Here is a 27325-nt window from a genome sequence, read left to right as displayed (position 1 = left end):
GCTCAACAGACAAAAAGGACATTTGTTTATAGCATGAGAGCTGAAACAAGAAGGCAGCACGTCACCTTATTCAACCTTGGCTGGGAACATGGGCAACTCAAATTTTTTGCCACTTTACACATATGCACAAGAGTGCTGCTAGTATTGATTTAGGGGTTACAAATAAATTTAAGTAGGTAGGTAGGTAAATTTGCAAATACAGAATTTGTGAATAATGAGGATCAATTGTGTATCTTTTTCAAATTTTAGTATGGAAAGAAAGGATATACTGGCATTGATATACACACTTAAAGTAACTTGAAGTTCAATTTTTAAAACATCAAATAAAACTAACAGATTGGAATTTAATTTTTTGTAGTAATGAATTCTTACCATAAATATTTCTTTGGAACATTGCGTGAGGATTGTACTAAACGTAGAAGACAGACCTAATTCGACTAAACTCTCCAAGTGAGTCATTTTCTCAGTTTCTGTTTCTTCTCTTGTTTGCTCCAATGTGCTACTTTCTATAAGTCCAAAGCATCTAAACAATGCAAAGAAAGTATAACTTTAGCAACTAAAAGCTGGCTGAACACTGTTGATGATGATTAAATACTGTCATGACTATTCGAGGAATATCTACTTAATTTGTACATGGCTCACAAATCAATTCACCTTTTGTAACTTCAGAAGCATCATCCTGGGGTTGTAGTTAAATACAGGTTGTAATGCAGGGATAGACTAAAGTTGCTGGGACAGAACAAACATTTTTTTGAATGTCAGATAAAGGGCGGGTCTGAGGTACATGCTCACCTGTCCATAAATTGTAAGACGAAATCCTCAAATTCAGCTGTAGCTGAACAAAGTTCTCGTTCTACCTATAACATGGTTAGTGAGAAAAAATTTTAAATAGCCTCTGATATTTTACTCTGAATGAAACTCAATTAGGGCCTACAAAATAGATATAACACATTATTATATTGCATACTATGAGAAACAACACCATCATGGCATATCATTTATTTAGAATAACTCGATCTACTACTTTCCAGGAACCAAAATAAGAATTAACTTATTTTCTAAGGGCCAAGCCAGAAGTAGAGCAGCCATTTTCATTATTAATTACATTTTTCAAACAGTTTGAAACTGCTGGTTTATGTGTAAAAGGGATTATCTCTCACTATTTGAACATCCAAATGACAAAAGTAGTAAGCATTAAAGAAAATAGTTCTAAAAGAACCAGAGTAATAAACCAAATTTCTCTTCATTAGATGCCAATCCCCTCAATAGATTTATTCCTAATAGAAGATGGAAAAACAAAATACCACCACCTTTGTGTAACACCTTTGTGTAACAAAACATTAAAAAGTGACAAAAAAAAACCCTGAAATACACCTCTAGATGTCAAAATAGCAATGATGACACAGATCTCCATTGATATTGCTGTAGTTACAAAAATGAAATTTTAATTTGTTAGCATCTATCCAAAGATGCTTTCAAACTATCAAATATTGCTATGCATATACAATAAGAATTAGAACAAAATTAACCAATCTCTTTACAAGCAGAAAGCATCCTTACTTCTGTGAGGTCATTTCTTTCTTGTAGTACAGATGAACAATCTACTAAAGGCACCAGAGTGGAAAATGTTGCTATAAACTGGAATGTAATCTGCGGGAAAATGAAACAAATTTAACATAAATCACTTAATTCTAGTTCAAAAATACAAGTATACAGTAATCTGCAATAAAGTATACAAATAAATTATGTTGAGGGAAATCCCACAACAGTTTTTCTTAAAATTCTTCTCTTCGAATTGAACATTTCAAGGTTTTTCACAATGAACTGTTATTTTTGTAATACAATTCTACTACATTTATTTTCATATACTTATTAGGTTTAAGCACAAAATTCTACAACCTTTTGTCACAGAGAAGTTACTTTGCCTCCCACCTGAAACATGTAACAACAACTAAGGGTAAATAGTAAATACTAATGCAAAAGCTAGAGACCAGAATCATTGTTTTAAGTCAGGAGATGCGTGTATAAGCAGCATCTGGCATTTTACACTCAGTAACTTGTGCTATGCCACCTGTTACCAGTGTAGATGAAGGGAAGGACAAATGATCATATTCTATGATTTTTAATATCTATGCTTAAAGAAAGTAGTAAATAAATGAGCTTTAAAACATCAAATGATCATTAAATGCATATAGGTTACAGTAAATTACTTTGAAAGGAAGATGTTATATAGATCAACTGTCCACAGATCTAAACTTGGACATCTACAGATATATCTGTTATTATTAACAAAATTTACACTGAATTATGTTCTGAAGAGTATTTGAAGAAAAATTATAGGATGTCCATTTTCACAATTATAACTTAGATACAAAACAGAATGATAAATATACTCACCATGCATTTACTAAAGTCATTTGGATCCACCCCAGGCAATGCTCTCATCAACAGAGGTAGCATATGTGTTGGACCTTCAGGAAACCATTTGCCCCCCGATACCAAACTGCGGGCTACTCCAATTACACAACTTAAAGTAGCTGTGAGCTGGTGAGGTTCTGTTAAAGTCTCTAGTGCAGGATATGTTCTACAGTTTGGAAACAGAATTTTAAAAAATTTCCATCACAGATAAGCATATATAACACATTAAATATACAAAACTCATAAAATGTATTTTGCTTGAAAGGTCTGTAGCTAGCAGAATATTCTTTTTTTTTTTTTAACAGTAGAAAAGAAAAGCTTTATTAGAAGGGAAAGTACACTTCCAGATGGAGAAGCGGGCCTGAGCAAGAGAAGCGTAGCTCAAAAGACCTAGTGGAATATTGAGTGAATATTTGCTCTTAAAATTAACAGAATTATACAAATAAAAGGTACATGCTTCCTCAATCCTCTCCCATCTTACTACCCTTCTCCATGTAAATTCCACAGTGAAAAAGAACATAAACTGGTAGATTTTTATGTTATTCCAGCCATCTTAATCCACTTCCATATTCCAAAAGGACTGCATCTAATCTAATGGTCAAAGATTAGTAGAATTCAGGAATAACAAGTTACAACTACTCCCCTCTATCTTTTTTTATAGGAAAACTATCTTAATAAAATGCTGAAATTCTATTTTATACTTTTAAAAAGATTGGTATTTTAAAATTGGAAATCAGCTATCAGAAATGTCTGATAACATTCCTGACACTAGAGTGAATAAATTGGGGGGAATAAAACGAATGCAACCTTTGATCACTAAGTAAGTATTTAAGAGCCAACAACAATCATGTTACTCTCTGATTTGGTGATTTCACTTTTCAGAATCTATCCTACAAGAGGAAAAAATCTAAAATGCAGTCATTTTAAATTCCTCTTAATCAGAAAAGATATGTAAAAGGGAAATTTCTAAATTTATAATTAAGTAAGAAAAAAGGAGGGTTTATAACTAAGATAAGAAAATAACCAAACCTATGCTTATTTTAAAAGATGAAAACATATCAAACTCTTTAGGAGATATAAAACTAAGTGCCTAAATATTTTTCTACATTTGTACTTTTTATAGAACTTTTTGTGCTTATAAAAGAAAAAAAGCTTTAAAACAAGGTAGTTATGCCACTTCTAAATAAAACAAAAATTACAATTAAATAGTCTCAAAAAATGTCATTATATCGTCAATGAAATATTTATCTTGGCCAAGCATACACCATTCAATATGCTGATAATTAAATTTGTCCAAAAAACTGAGAACTAAAGAAAATTATTCTTTCTACTAAAAATGTATCTCACTATTCATAATTCGTCAGCTGGACAACAGTGATATAAACAGAACAAATGGGAAGTTCAAGAAACACCAAAACACTCCAAACGTCAAAATTTTAACTATGCAAACAGCTAAATTCTCTCCTTAGAATGAAGTCTCTCCTCTCCAAGGAACATCAAGAAACCTGCCACTGTTAGCTTCTGCTACCCCATGGAGGCCAAATAGTAAAGAACACTGGGAGTTCAAGTCAGAGTAGAAACTGCCTAACTTCCCCATTCCATTTCCTAATTAAGTTGTAGGTGCTGGAAGAGTTTCAGTGCCCCAAGCCGTGCACACAAAAATAGGAGAGGTTGAGAAAGTGAGGTACAACTTCACTTGAATATTTATGGCAATGACTAGAGGGCAAGATAACATAAACAACTCAAATTTACAAATAATGAAGCCCCATTTTAGTCAAGATCTTTAACCAGACACCCTCCTCCAAATAAATATGACCAATTATCTTGTATCAACAGTGAGTCAGAAAATAGACTGTCATCTGTATTTTGCCACTAAGGATTCTGGACAAATCTGAGTTTTGTGGAACTCAGTCTGTTAGATTCTTCTGGGCTCTAAAAGCTAATCATCCACTTTTGACAAAGACATTTAGAGAGAAATCATAAAGTTTCAAGTTCAGGCACCAGAAGAATAACAAAAAGCTGCTCTTGGACACTCAAAACAATTGAGTGTAGCTCTCTCTTCGGAAGCACACCAGGCCCTATATTGTAAGTGACTAGGCAAATGGAGAACTATTTCTGTTACTGTTTCAACATAAAAAAACAAAACGAATGCAGTAAGATCTACCGTGTAGAAAAAATACACATAAGATTATAAAATACATGAAAATAATAAAGATCACCAAATTTTCTTCTGTATCACTGATTCTAAGAAATAACAGAAATCCAAGATCACTTTCACTGCCATGATCACAATATTTAGTGACACATTTTGATGAAAATAAAAAACAGCCAGGGCTTAATTTATGAGCAGAAACTTTATAATTCAAATGTGCAAATAATCCAAAATACTTATTTTATCCATTTCGTGTCAAATTTCTTTTCTCTCCAATAAATCTTTAACAAGTCACTCAGTAATCATTATGTTAAAATGTCTTGCTTCTCCAGAAACAGGAATAAGCACTGAGATAGCAAAACAGAAGCCAAAGAAAAGAAAACCAAGCAGAACAGAAGAGAAGAGGGAAGAAAAAATAACTAGCCACAGCTGAGACTTCAACAAAACACGTAAAGCCACACTTACCTTTCAAGTACAGGGGGTATTACTAACTCAGGTCTCATGAGTGCAAGATTCTGCAGAGCCTGGGCTGCTTCTAAACTACCAGTTTTGCTAAACATAGCCAAGAGGACTGGTTGAATAATGCATTGTACAAAGTCTGTAACATCTTGATCAGTAAGCTTATGGCTATCAGGCACAGGAGTTAACCAAGAAGGCTTCTTGTATCTTTCACGATGTAATCTTCTAACAACACTGTTTGGCAACCGCTGAAGTAGTTTCATTAACTTGTTCTAGGGACACAGAAGCAAAAAGTCCTAGGTAAGTTCTATTTCCCACATAGGTATTAATGGTTCCTCTGTATTCTCTCAAGTAAAGACTTTAAAAATAATAGCTTTTATAATCTTACTACAAAGACCTGCACGGTGTATCTCGATAGAATAAAATACTCTTACCAATTAACTATTAAGAATAATTAACATAAATGTGTTTCAAATTTCAGTTTTAACTTCTAGCACCATGAAAAGCCATTACAAAAAAAAAAAAAAAAACCTGACACAAAACTGAAAACATAATTTCCGGCTTTGGTGGCATTTTTGTCACCAGTTACCTTACCAGTATTATCTTAATTTGTTTATATATGATCTTTGAACACAGTAACTTAATTTGAACTGTATCACTTACATACAGCCAAACCTTAAATGAAAGACAGAAAATGGATTATAGGTTACAAAACAGGCAATAGTTACATATGACCATATCTTAAAAAACTCTAAACCCTAGAGTAAAAAATGAACACTCACCAGCCAGCGCCCATTATTTGAAGGATGGTAAAAAGATGTGATGCTGTTAAATAGACCAGTCAGATGTTTTTGTACTAGCTTACTTGGTCCACCCTGTTCAGATAAGAGTAAAAATATCAGTACCCATATTATACTGTGTATAATTAAAATTAAAAAGGTTAATAGGCCCAGGCTTACATAGACATCTCTATGTGGCTCATGATCATTCCACTGACAAAAATCTATTCTACCTCTAAATAAGAGTAAATATCATTTTCCAATGAACTTCATACAAATTAATTCAAAACATTCTACTAAAAACAAGAGCAACTTACTGAAGCCAAATTAGAAAATTGAAAAGATATTTTTCAATTTAAGATAACAGTATCTTTTACTCTTATGCAATCAAGTAACTTGTCACTAAGATTATCATCTTAAAATAACCAAGAGTGGTAACATCAGGTATAAAAACATTCCTCAAATGATTCGAGAATTGGATTTCTCATGGCAGGATGTGTGAAGAGGTGAGATTTACATAAATGCATTAAAATATTTTATTATCACTTCTAAATGTTTCAAATGATAGTAGATCTGTTACACATGATGGTGTTTTGACTCAAAAGAAAAAGTTTTTTCTGAATCTACTGCTAAAGCAAATATATAAAACAACCAACCAAACAACAACATAATCTGGGGGAAAATGAGGAAAAAGCTAGCATTCATTTTATCAAGTTTAACAGCCCTGGAGATAAAGGACTGACTGACTACACCTTGGCCTTGAAACTACCGATCTGTCTCAAGATAATCTTTCAATAAACAGCACAGACCTAAGATACAATGTCTTATTAGGAACCTGCCTTCCTACTGAAATGAAATCCATGTTTACGTAATTCCATAGTAAAATACCAAGAAAAAAATTTTAAATTGTAACAGCATTTAGCATCATTGATTTTTAATTATATTTAATATTCGTATTTAATGCAAAATGAAGCTCCCAATGAGAACGACTGTGTAAGAACAGCAACATTTTAACTAAAATAAGGCTGATACTACTCACTAATTCTGTGGCTCCTAAAAAACGAGTTCCAACTCACTGATTATGTAAGAAAAGAGCAAGCATCCAAGAGATTTTGTTCTTATTGCATATCAGAAAGAAAATGAGATTTTCACTCTTTAATAACAATGAAATAGCAAAAACTGGGGAGCTGGAATTTTCTTTTTTCTAATCTTACAATAACATTTAGGAGCTAAACTTCTCCAACCATTCTCCCTTTTCCACAGAAACAACTAATATAAAACCAATCAAACAACAACATAATCTGGGAGAAAATAACACATACAGATTGTTCAGAGACAGCCATAGAAGAAATATGAATGACAATCCAGAAAATTATAGTAACAAGTTGTTCCATATCCTTATTTGAAAGATAATGTTGAAATACAAATGTGGATATATTTTTACTTTTCTTCCATGTGTCAGTAAAATAATCCTTTGTACTTTTCCCTTCACTGAGATCACTCTGTCAATAATCTTTGTGTTCAGTGTAATGTTTCATGTGAACACTGACACTAAATGCATTAATTCTGATCATATGCAGAACCCTGAGTTTTAACTTCACCTTTATCATTCTCAATTTGACCTTGGGAAAGTCCTTTAATCTATGAGTCTGGTTCCTGGTCTGTAAAACGGTCACAGACATTCTGAATCTCTCAAAACTTTAAACTTTTGATTATTTTAAGGTCCATTGGTTATGGACACTTATAAATGGTACATTATGACTACATTCTGGGACTGAAAATATCCAAGAATCAAGTGACCAACTAAGCCACTAAAATTGACTTAAGTGATTATATAGAATTTCTGTATGGTTAACACAAAATTTAGATGAACTATATAAAGCAAATATAATGTATTACAAACCATCATGGCAGTGATCCATATTACGGCATGTCCTATATCATAAGCATTCGTTAAAAATCTTGGGACTAACACCTGACTGCTTCCCACTGGGAGGTTCAAGCTTCTCAGAATTCTTGTAAATATCTTAAAGGAAAAAAAAGAATTAAGAACATTTACAGCTACCAAATAACTCTTTCCTTAAGTGTTATATATTAATGTTATTTATTGGATTCATCCTCTTTGGTCAGTTTTTAAACAAATTATATATTGCTTAGTAATCTGCTTTATTCTTTAAAAATTATATATAAGTGTCTGTAAACTTTAAAAATTGACACTCTGAGGTCATAGGCACGTGGATACGAAGCAGCTGTATCTACATACCCAAACAAGAGAAATGAGATATAGTAAAACAAAAAAGTAGAACATAGATAACTGCAGTTAGACATGAAATATTTTGACTTCTGTCTCTCTAAATGCACAAAAAGATATTTTCCTATACTCTCATTCCATGCTTACAATGCACAAAATGGGAATATCTTTGACAATTGACTTTTCCTCTCTAAATTTTAACATTGACTTGATATTTCCCCTTAAAATTTGCATTTTAATCTGTTGTTTAAAAACTTTTTAAAACAATTAAATTTATGTTTTAAATCTGTCATTACTAACAGATAAGGGGCCCAAACATGTAGAAATGTTACTTCTTAGTCTCTACTGGCCGGCAACAGAGGAAGACAGCATGAGCAAAGGCAAACAGAGCATCTGCCTTCCTCTGGTGGACCCCAGCCCTGCTCTACTGTCACTGTGTGATTCAGAATCACCTGGATGCCCTATTCCGGCCCTCCTGAAGCTCCACAGGTGATTCTACTACAGGTGAAACAGCAGCGAAGATGTGATATTAAGAACACTGAACCTAGAGACATTCTAATTTTATTTACCCTAGGAAAACATAATGATCTAAAAACACACCATAATGGCAATCAAATACAATACTAGAATTCTTTGGAAGGCTGGAGTGTATGACCCCTGAATAATATACTTAGTACTTTCAAAATAACCCACTCGTACAGGTAAGACAAAAATCACAGATTTCTGATATCTTGATATAATCCAATTTGTTTTTAAAAATAAAGGATCCACCCACTAAATTATGTTTTTATTAACGGTAAAAAAATATTTTATGTTGTGCTAGGAATTAGTACACAAAACACACTTCTTAAAGACATAAAAGTGATGTCAGTAATATTGTATATGTCTAAATGTTCTAAATTACCTTTGGTACATATGGATCCCAGTCTATGTACCCTATATTATCTGTAGCCAATCGAGCAAAGAGATTTACTAGTTGCTAAAAGTAAACAAAAAAAGACAGTTAAGTAAATACATTTGTTGTTGTTTTTACATGTCATAGTCACAGCCCATATTCATTTGTTCTTTTCAGCAACTATTGTTAGCATAACTTAATATATGGTTTATAACTCAGTTTTTAAAAATCTCCAAATTTAAGTTCTGATTCTCATCACCCATTGATGAAAATCAGTTGCAGTTGAAATGCTTAGAAAAAGGGAAATGACAAAGCATCATTCACAATGCAAACAGAAAAAGAAAATTTAATCCAATAAGCAGGCAAAAAACATCCAGTATGCGTCTGGCACTGTGCTAGCTGAGGGTACGAGGAGACAAACGACAGGGCCTTGTATTTCATGTATTTTATATCACAAGTATATACTTCTACACAAAATTAAAACATATTTACTTCTGTTAGAATACAGCAAATAAAATTTTAAAAACTGATAACACGGCTAACAGTCAATTCTAGGGAACTAAAGTTCTTTATCAAATGATTTCATGCATTTATTTCCAAACTAAAAAGTATAAGAGGTAAAATGGGATACTCACCCCCTCCCATTGTGGGAGATTTTGCACTGAAACCCAAAGGCCAATTAATTCATCAAACCAAAGTCTGAAGAAGAAAAATGTTATGAATAGCAAGAGATTTATAGAAAGTGGTTCAAAGCCAAGTATCCTTTGTATTTTTAAATCTATTATTCTTACTGATAACTATACAACCTAGAAAAAATAATACTGAAAGTTACAAACTTAATGGAACAAAGGACTATTTTTGTCTGAATATTCTCCTTTCAATTTATTTACGGTGAAAAGACTAATCTCATGTAACTTTTACTTCATTGTTAAGTAATTACTGTCCACTCCTAGCACTGTTTATAAGTTTCTCCTTCCTCTCCCTGCCTTTCTCCTTTAATACTTTCCTATTACTACATGTTCTTGCAACTCTGCCTTACTTTCTTATCTTTAATAAGCCAATTAGTAATTACACTATCAAACAGCACTACAGTAAGTGTTCCATAAAAAAATGAGCCACAAAGTATTAGGTGCAATTAAATTATAGGAGGGGAAAACTATCTCAAAATAAAGAAACAGAAGAAAATACAGGGGCAAGAAAATGTTTGAATATTATTAACCAATCTTTTAAAATGTCAAAGACATTCAAAGTTTTTAGAACTTTTAAATTAAAATTAAATTTTCACAATTATACAGCTATATACAAAATTTCTGATTTGAAAGAAATAAAAGATCTGGCATCTCATTCTAGGAAACATGGAGTCGGGGGAACTAAGCATGAACCCATAACACAATGATAATTACTACTACCCTTCCAGTTTTTTTTCATCCTTTTCCCTTTTTTATAAAAGCACAGTCTAAATATTCTTCATTCTAGGGTCTATTATACACCTATAACTTAATGGTGCAAAGACCAGAAAAAGTTTTAAAAAATTATAAAAGATACCCAAGAAAAACTACAAATGATGAGGGTTAAAACCAGATTTTAGGAAAACATTTTTCCTTTCCCGAAACTCTCTGAAATTTAACATTTCTATCACTACTGATTGACATTTTCCATTCCTTTTTGCATTTATTATTCCTTCTCTTTTGATTTCTTAAAGTCCTTATTTCCTTGGCTTGACATACAAGCATTATTCCCTATTTATAATCTTGTATTTAACTGTTTTAGCTTTCACACACTTCAAGTATCAATATAATGGTTCAGTTAGCAAAAAATTTTTTTTACTTATTATTGCTTTACTAGTTTGCCTATATATCTGTATTTCCTGCTATCTTCTAGAATTTGTCAAGATATGTATATACTTACTTAAAACCTTTATGATGAAGTTCTGGAGGAAGGGAGGTAGGAAGAAATATTTCAAAATAAGTGATGGCCTTTTGCATTGTCACATCAAAAGGGCACATTAAAGGTCGCCATTCTTCTAGCATCTCAGCTGTTGCATCTGCTGGAAAATATCTAATAACAAACAAGGTTTTCGTGTACCTGATCATTGGCTAAAAGCTCTACAACATTAACATACAACTGACAAAAAAAGGGGGAGGAGAGGAATGAATTTCATAAGGCATACCACATACTACACAAATGTCAAGTTAGCCTAGAAGAAACACATTTTTACAACTCTATATACTGTTACACACTTAGGATAAGAAAGTACATTCTTGTCTATGGGACTAAGAAAAATGCTATAAAGTTGATAAAACTCTGATACAATACAAAGTCACTCAAATCACCAACAAACTTAAACATGGTTGTTGTATTTTTTTCCTTCTTGTGTGCTATGTAATAGCAATAGAAAAAATTTTGTCACAGAGAATCCAGTCTATATAAGAAATAGACAATCAGTGAAATGAGAAAGAGATCAATCTCTAGGCACCTCTGAACAAACCATTTACCCTCACTGGACCACAAATTCCTCCTGTATACAAGACAGGACTGGACTAGATGATCTGGTCCTATAGGCTCTAACAGTCTATAATTCTATGAAATGGCCAGGTGCATCCCTGGGGTAGAGAAGATTTACAAAACTAAAATTTGAAGTGTGTACACACACAAAATGAAGGTAAATGTATAATTTACCAAATATTCATTAAGGATTTTAAAATAACAAAAAGTATATGAGAAATTCTGCTTTGGGTATGGCCAAAAAAGTTAGGAAACCTTTCAAATACAGCTGTTTGGCCTACCATCATATTATTAATCCCATTATGTATTTATACATCTATGTTGATCAGAATCACACTTCATTCCTCTATGTGAAAAATTAAATTAAATTTCTTATAATACTACTGTTGAGCTCACCAAATATTTATGTGCTAGGTCACTGTGCAACAGGTTAGAATTATTTTTTAAAGCAGAACATATTCCACTTTCGAAATTCTTACACATAATTCCCCTCCCTAGTTTTTCAGAGTCAACTGTTAGCCTAGTGATCAAAAATAAAAGCCTAGGTGTCCTAGCAATTATCTAACACCCTAAAAACCAGTAAGTACCTCAGTGATGATCAAGTTTCCAGTAAGGAAACAGAGGCCAAGAGAGTAGCCGCCTAGTCCAAAATGGCAGTGCTCATTGGTGGATTATGACTCAAGTTACATCTTAAGCCTCTTAAAAGGAACACATTTTAAGACATCCTGAAAATACATTTGTCCAAGACTGAGTAGTATAGTAGGCCAGCAACAAATATCTGATTTATAAAATAGCTTTAACTCATATTACAAGTAGATGATTAATATAGGAATTTCCGTTCAAAGAATTCTCTGTATCAATAGCAGGGTTAAGTAGTCTTAGAACAGTCTGATAAACATGGATGAGAAAAATAGTTTAAGTCCAAAGAACTGGACTTTAATTAATTAAAACTAAAGTCTATCCATGTTCATCTTTAAACATCAGAATATGGAATATTTAAAATCAAATATTTACTGAACATACTAGAAAAGAAAATGTATGGACAACCTTCCTGTTATTAATCGTATTTTAATGCAATACACCTAAAATGCTGATTTTGGAAAATATTTTTGATCTAAGTAACAATACTTTCAACCTTTCAGATAAAGATGATTACACATTAATTATGGCTTTCTTACTAATAGGTGGCTGAAACCCACACCACTTAAAATTTTCTAAAAAATTTATAAATGAAATCTAAAAACTTGTGTTTGAGTTGGAAATATGTTGTGCCCAGTGACTAATATCACAACATCTGGAACTATTTATACCTTTAATTTCTTCTTCAAAGCATACTAAAGATGGAGGAAAGCCTATAGAAACAACATGAGGCTTTATAAATTGAGAATCTACTTACGGTCGGCAGCTTTTCACGAGTGTTTTGAGAACATTTTCTACAGAACTGGTGGGGAGAAAAGCCATTTAATAAATTAGGTAATTGTATTTTAGGAACACACCTAATTCAATTAATAAATATCTCTAAGATCTGCTCATAAATTGATATGCGTGTGTGCAATAATTTATCCTTCTCTTTCATACTGTAGACAGAACTGTAGGATTAACTACCTACACTCTGTAATCTACTCTTTCCTTTGCCCTCATTTTACTCATTCTCTGATGTGAACTTAAGGGAAGAAAACTAGGAAAAGGACTCAGTTTCTACAAAGTAGGCAGCAATGACCATACTTATCAACACATCAAGAAATATGCTCAGTGGTTTAAAACTTCAAATGCTAATTTTAAATTTTCATTAAAGTATTTTTACATAAAAAGAGCAAACACAATTTGGTATGCTTCTATCAGCAACTGCCAGAAACTAGTTTTCTGTAACAAACCAATGAGAGTTCTATAATACTCCAAGGCACTTTATTGCCAGCAACAATTATCAAAAAAAAGCAACAGCCATCTTTTTGACCAGCTACTTAAAAAGTTTGTTGAGTAACACTAAAAGCTGTAACTTATTTTCTAACTTGTAGGTAGCTCGAGTAAGTATGGAAAACAATGAGTATTTGTATATAAATTTATAACAAACATTTCTATTTTAATGAAAAGGCCAATGTGTACTGGTTTAAACACACATGACCAGAATATAATATTTAAAATATTAACTAGACCATAGTCAAATGGGTCAAATGCAAATAAATAAAACAAAGGGATATTAGGTGATCTTGAATGGGAATTTTAAAATGAATGTGTGACTATGTACAGAATGATGTATACAGTAAAAATAAAATAAGTTCCTCAATTTCAAGAAAAAAAATTATGGGGAAAAGGAGTAACTTTCAGGCAGTGTTCCACCTGACACTTTCTCATTAAGCTTCTTGAAATTCTTAAGTCTGGAAGTCTATCCAATTTCTCCGGAAGCTTAAGAACTAATCTGCAAAGAAATTCCAAGGAATAACACAAACCAAACTCAGCACAAGTAATCAATCTATTATATAACCAAGAGATAAAACTAATTTTATTACTTGAAGCAGGAGGAATATTCTTTAATTTCAAAACTACTCGGAAAACAATTAACTGAAGAGGAAATCGGGCTACAACTCATGAGCTGATTTCTAAAATGAAAAAGACCATATGCTGAGAGCCACCATAGAGTATTTTCTCTGATTATCAGAGTCTACCTTCTCTCATAAAAAAAGCTAAGCGATATAGAAACACAGATTCTATTTAACATCTAAGTTTGCCTGGTTTGGGGGGGCGGAAAAAAAAAAGGCAAACTTCTCTCCAACCACATTTAAAACTCCCTGAACATCAGGACTACAATTTTTTTTTTTTTTTTAAACTTCTGGGCATTGCCAAAATGCTTATAAGGCTAAGTGTTTGTCTATATTTATACTTTATTTACTTACTTAGTTACTTACAATGCTCAATTAAAAAAATCTAGAAAGGCAATGAAGAGCACTACTTAGGATCTTCTTTTAGTTTGTACTGAAGAACCCCATTCAGAAACAAATTATCAAATTAATAGGCAAGGTTTAAAGAGCCATCTAGTTCCAAACTAAATAAAAGATCAACTTAGATGCAGAGTTTAAAGATAATTCTAAAATGGTAAACTTTCTGTTGAAATATATAAGCAGATCTATAATTCTACTGTTCCTAAAGTTTGTATTCATATTAACTTTTATTTTACTGTTTCTGTGGCAACTCATTTGAGTGTACAACACAGAAAACCTGCTATTTTCACTGGTAACTTTTCTATTCTACCAACAAACTTTCACATAATGTAAAAAATGGCTCTAGAAAGCAAGTCATAAAAGGCTGCCTAATTGTTTTTCTCCAATTCCCTTCACTATTCTGAATAGGAGGTGAATTATAATACTTGATAGCTTGTCACGTCACTCATTAGAGAAATCGGGTATGTGGGAATGTGATTTAGTTCATCTAAATAAAGTCAATTTCAACCCCTCCTTATATATAAGGCCTGTGGCCATTGGATTTATGCTTTTTATCCAGAAAAGGGTACAATCTCTCTAACCTGTGATATCTGTATAGTGACCTTTTGTGATTCTTGTACTCTCTCAAGATGAAAGGAACAATGTTTCTGTTTAAAAATAAAATAAAAGGTTAAAGCTAGATGCTACTAGACTTTATTTCACTAATTTTTAGAGGGAGTGAATAATCGCTACACACTTTTCCAATTGTTGGAAATTTGTAACCCTAAAGTGGTAACAAGTCAAAACACTTTTTTTTTTTTTAATTAAAAGGAATCTACAGAGGGACTAAGCTCTGGATGGGTTTTCTCATATCCTATTTTCTCTTAGTAAAGACATGTTAAGTTGAAAAGAAAGTCATAGCATGTCATGTAATGGTTCACAGATTGGGCTTAGAGTCAGACAGATCTGAATTTGAATACCAGTTCTGCTACTTACTAGTCATTCAATATATAGCCTCAGTTTTTCCATCTACATAAGAGCAATAATATCCACCTCTCATAAGGCTGTTATAAAATTAAATGAGATAACAAAAAGAAAGCAATTATCTGGCCCAGAATGATGCACAATAAATGTTAAACATATTATTTCACACTAAGCCAAAATAAAATTATATTTTCAATCTCCTTAAGAACTAAATTTTTTTGTGCTCATTTTGTTTTTATATTTATTCTCCTACTATTAATTTATGATTTAGGAAATCACATCAAAATACGAAATGCCTCCCCCTACTATCACCCTACTTAAGTCTTGTCCCAGTTCTTGAGCTCTTGTCCCAGATTCAACAAATGACTGTCAATTTTCCTCTCTGGGCTGCAATTACCTTGTGATGACATTCTTTATGATTCTTATGATGACATTAATAAAGTAAATGCCAAATATGGAGCCGAAAGGCCTGAGGAAAGCCAAAAAGCCTTAGTCTCCAATTTTTCCAATTACTAGGATAGTAGACTTATACAAAGATGGAGGTTTACGCTTCCTGCTTACTTCCCTTACGTAACTATTAGGCCAAAGAAATGTATGGCAAATGATATATTCAAGAAGAGGGTCGTGTGAACTGCCCATAGCCAGAAGTACTTTCAGCTTCACTTGACAATTCTTGAACTAAAATTTAACTTCAGAATAGTCATATTTGTTTTTTCATAAATGAATCAGTAAACTATAATAATGGTATATTCTATATACCTCTGCCTTAACCTCCTTATAATTTAATGGTAATTGCTTATAGAGTGTTTTTTTCTGAAGAATGTAACTTAACACTTCATTTAAAAGAACTCAAATTTATCTGCTTTCTCTAAACAAATCCACCATTAATTAGTCAAACAAAATCAGTAAATAGTCATTTTTCAGTCATTTCACATAAATTAGGGTCAAGATAATTTTACCATAGCAAAGTTATAACATCTTCATTACTGATGTAGTATTAATACTGGTTTTTCACCACAATCACTTTAAAAAAAGTATGCCTTTATGGCTAGTGTTAAGATATCATAATCCCGACCACTCATGTAAAAAGAGCATGCAAAACTGCTGTATAAATGATGGCAAGCCTGATCACCGTGAACTTAGTAGTTCTCAAAATTATGTTAGGAAGAGCAGTTTCCAAATAAAGATCACTGTAGCAGAGACAACTTTTAGAACACTATCTAAGTCATTAATAAAAACCAACCATGTAGTCTCTAATTTCCAAGTACAATTTTTTTTAGCACACAGCATATTCCTCAAATACCATGTGAAAAATCATTGCAAATACCATATTAATAATCATTAACAACTGTAAACTATTTTAATTTCAATAGATCCCTATAGAAATTACTTTTATCATTTCATTATCATGCTAAATTCTGTAGCTAGAGATAATCCCTGAGCTGCTTGTCTTAATTTAAGCTTAGAAATGTGGCCAGAAACTCCCAAGAGAAGTTAAGAACATGTTATTTCCATGTGCTGAAGAGGAACAAAAGGTTTAACTGTATCCTAAGGATAATAGCACCAATTCAAATGGTCCTTCAACAGATCATTAGAGAAACAAATGCCATGCCACCCTGAACAAAAGCCCAATCCCAAATGATCTCGGAAGCTAAACAGGATTGGGCCTGTTAGGACTTAGATGGGAGACCACCTAGGAAGATCAGGTGCTGTAGGCATAAAAAAATCTAAAATATAAGGGGTTGTAAACTGACAAGGTCCTTGCAATCTGTGAGGTCGACCAAGGGATGCCTCGCCTAAAAAAGAAAGAAGAAAAAAAAAAAAAAGAACAAGTACCAGAAGAGAGAAATATCAAATCTCTCCAGAAGCAAATTATGAAAAATGAAGGAGTTTAATAATATATGATCCCCTTAGAACAATGCACATCAAATAAAAATATATTTTAAAATATTAATATATACTTAAAAGTATACAGATACACTTAAAAATATTTTTTAAAGTAAATGAGTTATCTAGGCCCAAACTACTCATGATGCAAACATGTAAAACTTTAACATCAAACCCAGAATAACTAAATTGGTAGTGATAAGACTAAATAAACAAATTTATACACATAATTTAAATATGACTTGACCATGCCCATTTTGCAAAAGCTAATCAATGCATAATTTCCCCTACATTTTGTTAGTAGGGATGCCTTTCATTTGTGTGCTGCCTATATTTGTAACTTGCAATATGCTATTCCAATTAAGCATGTGGGACATTGTTTTATGAAATAAAATCATGCCCATGAGTCAAATGCTTCTTTTATGAAGTGAACAGTAAGCAATTCTTACATTGCTAGTATCAAATTCACAACTACCTTGCTCTTTTCCAAGTTCCTTTTTTCTATAAAATAAAAACCCCTACAAATTGTTTCTCCAGTAGGAAGCAGAAACAGATGAGAGTGAACAGATGAGGCAAAAGACAGAAAGAGGAAAGAAAGGAGAGATGAAGAGGAAACCAGAGGGGGAGGGAGAGAGGAAGGTAAGGGAAAAAGGGAAGGGAAAGGAGAAGAAAAGTTTAATAATCCTTGCTCTGAACATTAAAACCAATTTTAAAATCGTATTGAAATGCACTGCACTCTAAGTAGTGGTTTCAATAACAAACACATAAGGCACATGAGTTAAGATTTGAAAGACAGTTAACAAATGAAGCAATCTTTCAGTTTTGATTATAAAAATAGTATCTTAAAAATAGTATGAAAACATGCAGTCAGCTAACAAAACTTTCAAAATGTGTCAGAATACATCTAAAATGAAAATACTCAAAATATCAATTCCGAAAGCATGCCATATTAAAGGGTACTTGGAGGGGTTTCTGAAATAAAATGTTTGTAAAAAGTTGTAATTTTATCCCTTGACTATAAATAAACACTTTCTATACTAATTTACTAAATAGAATCTTAAGTAGAAAATTAAATTTTAAATGGTTTAAATGATTTCCTCTTAGAAATTCAGTGCACAGAGAATACCTCTGAGGAACAGAAAGCAAAAATACTATCATAGAGCTGTCCAATTGGTTTCCCTAACACTTCTGCATAAGAACCAAAAGTACTAGGTTCCTCTGATTTTAAAGTCAAAGAAAGTGTGATGAAGAAAGTTCAAGAGTCAAGAATTTGAAAATCTTTCAGAGTTGAAGTTTTATAATTTTACATAGTGTAATTTGAATGGAAAGAAATAGATACTCCTTCCAAAGAAGTAAATATGTAACAGTAAAAAGATCACAGAAAATAAAAGAAAATAAAGAACATAGTCCTGAAAAATGGTTTAAATATAACATTCTTACTTCTTTTTACAGAGACATTAATTTTCTAATTTTGTCCTACAGTGCTGCCTCTCACCAAGCAAGACCCTCTCAAAAGTAGTTCCAGATCTCCAGTATTCTTTCCGATCTTTTCAAACAGGAACACATTACCATAATTTTTAAAAAGAGTCTGTATCAACAGAGCTATATTTCATAATCTGTGCTCTATTTAGTGGAAGTACACAGCCGTGTGTGTGAGTGTACTCCAAGCCACTGGACCAATATGAATCATCTACCTACAGCATCACTTGTAATCAAGAGATACAGAGGAAGACATTTTTACTTATTAAAATATTACTTAGTATTAGTAAACCCAAAACAGATATGAATGTTTAAGATAAAATGTGAAACTTTCAAGAAATTTCTCATATCAGACCTCTTTAGGACACATTTCAGAGCCCTGGAAAAAGAGAAGGAAGTATTAAGTCAACAGTTTGAGAATCACTGGTATGGGAAAAAGAACAGTGGTTTGGAAACTAGATTTAAAAACAGAAAAATAAAAGCAGAGTGCTGGACCAGTGAGTGAAAAGAAAACAGAAGGGTCTGATTAATGAGGCAGAAAACTTTTGATTGCATGGATGCAAGATAAGAGGTGGCAAACCCATGAGCCTCTAACCACAAGTAGGGAGCATTTTGGAAATGCTCGGGTCATTTTTAATTATCACAATTATTGGGGAAGCCTCAATGGATCTTTGTGATTAGAAGCCAGGTATATCAGATATTCTGAAATTCATGGAACATCCAGACACAACGAAAAATTGCTGCAAGGCTTTCAAGTGTCCTACTACACAGTTACACAGGTTAAAATTTTTGAACCTAAAAGTTCACTGCTTTAAACATTATATATTTTCGGCAGTTTCAATGGGCACTGACTCTTCTGGGAATGCAACTAACGTACACCGAAAAAGGCTGTACTATTTTGTTTTGTTGAAAATTTGACCTAGGGTTATTCATTACTCCTGAAAAAAAAAAAACAAAAAAAACACAGCATCATGGCAATCCCTACTGCAACACTCGATTTGCCAATACCAAATCCCTGTGCATGTGTAGATGTTGCATGCAAATATGTAATTACAAAGACTAAAGACTGTTTTAATAGTCTTAGAAACAAGTGTCATTACATTGGCAATTAGTTGAGACACAAAACATGAGGATGTCATAGAATTTCATTAATAAATTTATTGTTAAAATGCTGTATGTTACTGTCATCCTTTCATACTGCACAAAGGCAATTTATGCTGTGAAAATTATATAGTGACATTATTTATTTTGGCATTGCTTTTTAGTTTTCAATCTCATTCTAACATTCTATGGGATCGCGTATTAATGTTTCTTCCCCCAATTCATTTTTGCCTCTATTTCTTTCACACATAAATGTTCGATCGTACTGTTCTGTGATACAAGATAACTACACCATCCTGCATCATTACATAAAGAATTACTGTGACACTATGTTATAAATAAGGCTAACTGATCCATAAGAATATGAAACTTTCTTCTTCTCCAGTTTAGTAGTCTGAAATTAAAGTTATTTCCCTCTCTCTGGTCATATTTAATTAACTCTGGTCTGTTCTTTTTTATCCTAGCCCTAGTTTTTATTTTAATGTCCACTTATAATGCTGCTCTTTCATTTTCTTGTCCTTATACAGAATGCGTTCTAATTTTTCTTTTAAATCCATTATCAGTAGATGTAAAATCTGAATATCATACTGTGTCTTTTAGTCTAATAATACCTGCATATTTAAGATACATATTGTTCTATAATAAACTACTTTCCCATTATTTCTCTTATATAGTTAAGACATCATTTATATTTATTTTTGTCATTGAGTGTGGGTAAGGTGTATAACAGGTATGTTAGTTATATTACTTATTAATTTCATTTTAGAACAGTTAACTAGAGAATACAAAAGGGAGTGCTGGGTTAGAGTTGAGAATCGCTGTTTAAAACCGAGCAATAATTTCAGCAAAGTCACAATGGTCCTTCAAAAGACCAAGAATAGCCATGGTCAAACTTTTTAAGGAAGAAGGCTTCCACAAGAGCAAGAATTATGTGAACCTTCAAAAAAGACATAGTAATAAGCATAGTATCAAGAGTCAGGGGAGGAACAATGAGCACTGACTGGCACTTAGTGATAAGCTCTAACAAAATTTCCAAGAAAAAAGCTGGTATTACTTGAAGAACTCCACAGGTATTTATTAATGACCACACAGACCTAAAAGGAAGGAGATGCCTTTGCAAAGGTACACCTGTCAGGGCAAGAAGTATGACACCTGCTTATGAGGAAGCAAGTAGAGGACATATTGAAGAAGAAATTTTTGAAGAAACTGCCTTAATTTTCCAAAACCTTTTAGAGGCAGCCAAAAAATTAGCCAGGAAAATTTCAGAAAAATAACTGACTATGAACACAGTTTAAAGGTCCCTGAAATCTATAAAATGGTGATTCCAGTCAAAACTTCAAAAAGCTTATATTTTAAATATGTCCAATCAATCCAGTCCATTGTGTGCTCCTTCCAGCAAAAATAAAACTCACAAAGAACCTTAACAACAAAGCTTTTATGTTAAATTTTGGACTTTCATAATAAATATTTATAAAAACATATTTAAATGTCATACCATTTAGCCTAATGATAAATTCTGCTATTTTTTTGTGGTTGAAAAATAGGTTTGTTTGCTTTAACACATAAAATCTTCAAGAAATAAAATGTCTTCTGACCACTCTATTTGTGACCACTGCCCAAAAACCAAATAAGGCCTAAGTTCATTTTTTTTTTCATTTTCTTTTTTACTCTTTCCATTTTCATCATTTCATTATTTACTTACTTGTGACCTGAAAATCTCTTAAAGTCTGCCATCTGCCATGATTTTCAACAACTTCTATAAGGGTGTAACAAAGACTGCTGACTTAAGTGAAGCCTGAGGATTAATCATGGATTAAATGAACTGAACTGGGGAGGCTTCAAGGAGTAATGAAATAATGTAAACATGTCTAGGATTGAGAGAGAAACCACAGAAAGAAATCTTTAAGGACTTAATTTATAAAAGAGAAAAAGAAAATAATACAGGTATAGAAAATGGTGCTCTTCATGGGAAATGAGTACATATGTATATGACAAGTGACTCCAGGTAATGAGAGGAAATAGCTATTAAAAACGGAAGAAAAAATTTCCTAAAAATAAACCTCAATCATAAATAATTTAAGAAAATTTTAAGTCAAACACGCTAAGATTGAGAAAATTAAGAGCTAGATTACAAATGGATAAACTCTAACAGAGAAAAATGATACTTTGCAGTCAAGTCTGAAATCACTATTAACTAAAAAGGACAGATGATCATATTATACTCTGTAAATTCAGAATAAAATACAAAACATACCAAAATTAGAGATCTGGAAGATTCAGGATGTATGTATAAGAAGTCATAATCAGCCAGAGATTTCTTAGTATGTCTAACACATTACTAAAAACTAACATAAAGCAAAGACTGTATATTTGAATAATCTGTGCTCTAAGAAATGAGTATATATGTATATGACAAGTGACTCAATCACTAAAACATGCATCTTTAAGTGGGAACGTGTGCCCTCTGGGATATGAGTGCCCCCCAGAATATGCAAAGCTCTTCTTCCTGAAGCATTTATTTTACTTGAATAATTAAAATACATATGGATATATTATGAAGAATGCCAAATGTGCATTACTTTTAATGACAAAATATTAGATTCAAACAAAAATCTCTTGCTTTCTTTGGCCAGAATGGTGATGTTAGTTGTGAGAGGTATCTTGGTGGGAAATTCTTATGTACAGTTTAAGATATCGTTTAAAGAGGGCAAAAAATGTTTCAGAATTCAATTTACATAGAAATAAATATATTAAAATGTATACTTGCTTGCTTATCTCAAATAACCCAATATTTTTCAATTATGATCAAACACTTAAAGGCCATCAAGTACTCCTAAAGTACTTTAAATGGAAATACTTACTTCGGAAACCAATTCAATCCCAGGTGCTCTGTCTTGGAATATAATATTCTTTCCACCATGTCATAAAGTGGTCTCCAAGGTAACTCCAAATCATCTCTTGAAAGAAGTTCCTTTTTCCTGATTAGAAAAATGTAGACACATATATATGTATGTGTGTGCAGGTATATCTATATTACACATATTACTCAAGGAGGGCCGTTGTTAAATGTTGCTATCATCACAATGGGTTTTGCTTTTCTCCATTCACACTGCTCACTCACTAGCAGAACATGGTAGGTAGTAGAAAGAACAAATGCACCGTGTTCAGCTCACTCACTAGCAGAACATGGTAGGTAGTAGAAAGAACAAATGCACCGTATTCTTGCTACTGGTAAAAAGGGGCATTTAAATTTGTACCACCATTATTGTAGATAAATTTCATATATTCTCGGCATTATGCTGGGTGCCTTGGGATAAGCAAACTAATTGATGATCCCTCTCTTCTCAAGGATCTCACAAATTGTATAAGGAAAGATAATCAGTATAAGTGAAACAATAAGACAACATATAGTTCAATGTGTGCTAGAGAACAGCTGCTTTGTGAAGGAGATGGAATTTTAATTAGAAGGTTAATTAACACATATGGTTTAAACTTATGATAAAGTTTTCTGCAATCTTTTTCCAAACTGGCAAATTTAGAGTTTGGTCTTCTTACCAAAGAACACTTAGTTCTCATTCCCTAAAACCCTGAAGAAACAAACTAAAATATCTTTTCAGAAATCACAGGAAACAGACTTACTTTAATAAGTTGATCAAGAGACGAGCAAATCCCTGCATCATGCTGATTTCCAGTTTTGGAATTGATACCAGCTCATACAATAACTTGATAAAAAGAACATGATCTTCTTTGCTAAATTTTCTCCCATAAAGTCGAATATATCTGCAAGAAAAAAATCAATATAGCCTTTAAAAATAGGTATGGTGACACATTCATGTTCACTAAAGTATTATTCATAATAGCTGTGTGGAAGCAACATAAATATTCATCAATAGATGAATGGATAAAGAAAATGTGGTATATATACACAATGGAATATTATTCATCCTTTTTTTAAAAAAGAGATTCTGTAATATGCTATAACATGAATGAACCTCAAGAACATTATACTAAGTGAAATAAGCTAGTCATAAAAAGACAAATACTGCATTATTCCACTTACATGTGGTATCTAATCAAACTCAGAAACAGAAGGTAGAATGGTGGTTGCCAGGGGCTGAGGTGGAAGGGGAAATGGAAGTTGTTATTCAATGGGTATAGGGTTTCAGTCATACAAGATGAAAAAATTCTAGAGATCTGTTGTACACTGTACATATAGTTTAAAATACTGTATTGTGTCCTTAAAAACTAAGGGGGTAAATTTATGTGTTTCTTGCCACAATAAAATACATATTGTAGCACCTTATCTTCAAACATCTTTGATGTCAATCATTTTGTATCTACTCATCATGTGGGAAAGAATTATTCTGATTTTAATTAAGAGATTACCCGAGTAAGTATTTTATTAATGAGGCTTACAGTGATAACCAAATTCTCATCAGTATTTAAAGACCAATTAAAACACTGCTGTCCTACTGTTGTATGGTCTTAACTTGCCTTTGGTCATAAGTACCTGAAAAGAGTTCCTCTGCCCCTTTTCCTTTGTTAAGCAAGTGTTCATTCAAGATAAAGATCTATTTATAAATCCCTGAAATTACTTAAAAACAGAATATCACAACATAATTAAATAATAAAACAGCACAAAAGAGTACAAATATATATTCATATCTGTTTTACCACAGAAATCTTTGAAGAACATATATGGCTTACTTAGAATCTTGAAACAACATAAGTTACATAACCTATACCATGTTTCCAAGAGTTAATTCGTAACTGTAATAAAATTAAGCTACTATCAAAAATAATGTATTTTGTCTCAAAATTATACATTTTCAACTTTTAACTTCAGAGATCCAATATAATCAAAAGCATCAACTATAAGCAAATTTAAGGAAAGAGTGTTCCAAAAAGAAAGAATGACCAATCACAGTATACTTAAGGATTCAGACGTAACTAAAACTCAACTAAAACTTACTTAGGACAAATTACTGGATACTTAAAGCAATAAACTCCTTTGAGGAAGGTCATTTTACAGACAATTAAATACATAATATTCTTTATATGATCTTTAGTACTTCCCCAACAGTTTAGATCCAATAAACCTTATGCTTAATTTCTAAAATTAGACACCTGACTCCTTTTCTTTTCAGAAATTCTTCAGAATTCTTGGTCCACTAATAGCACTCCTTTTCTTTTTCTCAGGCTGCTCTGTGATTTACTCAGCTCTTTTCTGTCACTTCAAGGTATAATCCCAGGATTACATCTTAGTATTATAGACAGGACAGGATAGGAGGCAGAGCAAAGATGCCTGAGATATTGTCCAGCCTCTGTCACGAATTACTGTGAAAGTTTCTTAACAACCTTGAACTGGTAGTGCAAATGGGTTAGAGAAGACATATGTAGAGACCTTAAGCCCAGGGCTGCCTGAGGTTCTTCAAGCTACTGAATAAACATGAAACATGGTACAGCCTCTGGATGCCTCCCTCAATTTCACTCTTAGAAGCAGAAGCTAGAATCATTTAAATGGTACTTTCAATGAAAACAAACTATATCCTTAAAAACAGTACACATTTCAAAGATAAAACAGAAGAGTACAAAGAAGCATTCCCTGCTTTCAGTAGCTACTTCAGGCTTTACCAGGATGAATCCAGATGTCTCTGGGGTTATACACTCACCCACCCTGCTAGGACACTTTATCGAAAAATAGGAGAAATATTGCTCTAAGCCACTGAAACAACTTAGCTACAGCTCATTGCTTTTACTGCAGTAGAAAGACACCTGTGTGCTTATCATTAGGGACATAAAATTCACAAAGTCCCAAATTTAACACTCATGAAGAGACCAATGGGGGTTCCTAGAGGAGCCAGAACTACTGACAAAACTAGAGATTTTAGAGGAATTGCTCAGAAACCTCGTATTTCCCCCTGTCAACCAGTAAATAGTTCTTGCCCACTAGAAACTGGTTCTGCTCTTAGCATTTCTCAAAATGTAATCCAAGATTTCTTCTGAAGAGCATAAAAAGTACTAAAAAAAGAATGCTAGTAATTGGTCTTTATTAAAATTAAGAACTTCTATTCACAATAAAATACCATTAAAAATGAAAAGCTCTGTCAGATCTTTGGAGTACATATATCTGACAAAGGACTCATATCCAGATTATATAAGAACTCCTTCAAATCCAGAAAAAGACACAACTCAATAAAAAATGGACAAGACTCATGTAGACACTTCTTAAAAGACAACATCCAGATGACTAAAAAGCATATGAAAAGATACTCAACATTATTGCTCATCAGTAAAAGCAAATAAAAATCACAATAAGATCCCACTTCACACTCACCAGACTAGCTAAAATTTAAAAGGCTAACAATACCCAGTTTGGGTGAGAATGTGGAGCAAATGGACCTTTCATACGTTAATGGCAGGTGTATAGAGTAGCACAGCCACTCCGGAAAAACTGCTTGACATTACCTAGTAAATGTCTATTAGACATTTGATTGTTTAAAATGCATATTACGTGGCTCCAGCTTAAATCTAGTCCATCAAAAATACGGGGAATATGAAATAAAAATATATGAAATAAAACTTTTTTTAAAGGTAATTTAAAAACAGAATACTGAAAGTGGAGACTAAGAATCCTCATTTTTTAAAATCACTCCAGTAGGTTTTGCTATTCGAAATCCTACTTTAGAACATACTTAAGAGACAGTCCATTCCCTTTTTCCAATTAATTTTCAAATTAAATTTTAGGACTAAGAATGACGACTCAATGTCTCAAAACGCTTGAAAACCTTGGTAACAGTCATGATTAAACTTTTGAATAAAATAAACTATCCAGGATATATACATGACAAATCATTATGTTCCATCCTCCCACAGAGGGGGAAAAAAAGCAGTAAAAGTTAATACAAAGAACATTTCAACTGCTTCCTCCTTACCACCTTATAGTGTAATGAGCAAATGTTTTAATTTTTAACCTCAAGACTACAGTGAAATGCCAGGGACAGTAATGATTTAAGAAAACGTACAATACTGTCAAGTTTTTTCTACTATACATCTTAAAGATAGTTTACATTACAAGGAAATTTAAGGTAAAATATACAATTACACAACACTATCAAAATGAACTAAGAATCAGAGCTTGGCTACAGGCTAAAAATATTGGTTTTCAATACAGGCTTTGTCATTCACAAGTTATTTTTCTTCAAAGCAATCTCTGGATTTCTGTCTTCTACTCCATTTATATCCATCAATAAAGTAAAATTAACAGCATTTTGGAGGAACATTAAGACTATCTGTAATCATAAAACATATAAGACACTTAGCAATGATATTTAACCTTAAGTAAATGCTGTATTTTGGGTAGTTCTACTCAAAAGACAAAAAATGGAATTTTAGCTTGAAAATTTAAAAATCAGAATTTAAGTATTTTAATTGAAAGCACTTAAAAGTATTTATGGGTCATTTTTCTTAAATCTCACATCTAGTACTAGGTTCTAAGTA

At 32.4% G+C, this 27325-nt stretch overlaps 1 protein-coding gene across 2 annotated transcripts in view; it reads right to left on the bottom strand.

Moving 5' to 3' along the window:
* PSME4 (proteasome activator subunit 4) overlaps positions 1-27325 on the bottom strand; it is an 83941-nt gene that overhangs the window by 46092 nt on the left and 10524 nt on the right. For both annotated transcript variants that reach the window (XM_011363964.2, XM_023532869.1), the window contains exons 2-14: positions 23465-23605; positions 22687-22803; positions 12856-12900; positions 10863-11012; positions 9590-9653; positions 8964-9038; positions 7712-7834; positions 5812-5904; positions 5036-5301; positions 2398-2584; positions 1561-1650; positions 793-857; positions 373-523 (exon numbers count right to left, since the gene is read on the bottom strand). In XM_011363964.2, coding sequence (XP_011362266.1) covers positions 373-523; positions 793-857; positions 1561-1650; positions 2398-2584; positions 5036-5301; positions 5812-5904; positions 7712-7834; positions 8964-9038; positions 9590-9653; positions 10863-11012; positions 12856-12900; positions 22687-22803; positions 23465-23605 — 1567 coding nt within the window. The remainder of the gene's footprint in view (positions 1-372; positions 524-792; positions 858-1560; positions 1651-2397; positions 2585-5035; positions 5302-5811; positions 5905-7711; positions 7835-8963; positions 9039-9589; positions 9654-10862; positions 11013-12855; positions 12901-22686; positions 22804-23464; positions 23606-27325) is intronic.

The sequence above is a fragment of the Pteropus vampyrus genome, unplaced genomic scaffold, assembly GCF_000151845.1.
Source record: "Pteropus vampyrus isolate Shadow unplaced genomic scaffold, Pvam_2.0 Scaffold91, whole genome shotgun sequence".
In the NCBI taxonomy this organism is placed as follows: Eukaryota; Metazoa; Chordata; class Mammalia; order Chiroptera; family Pteropodidae; genus Pteropus; species Pteropus vampyrus.
This window is presented reverse-complemented; position numbering and strand designations above follow the sequence as displayed.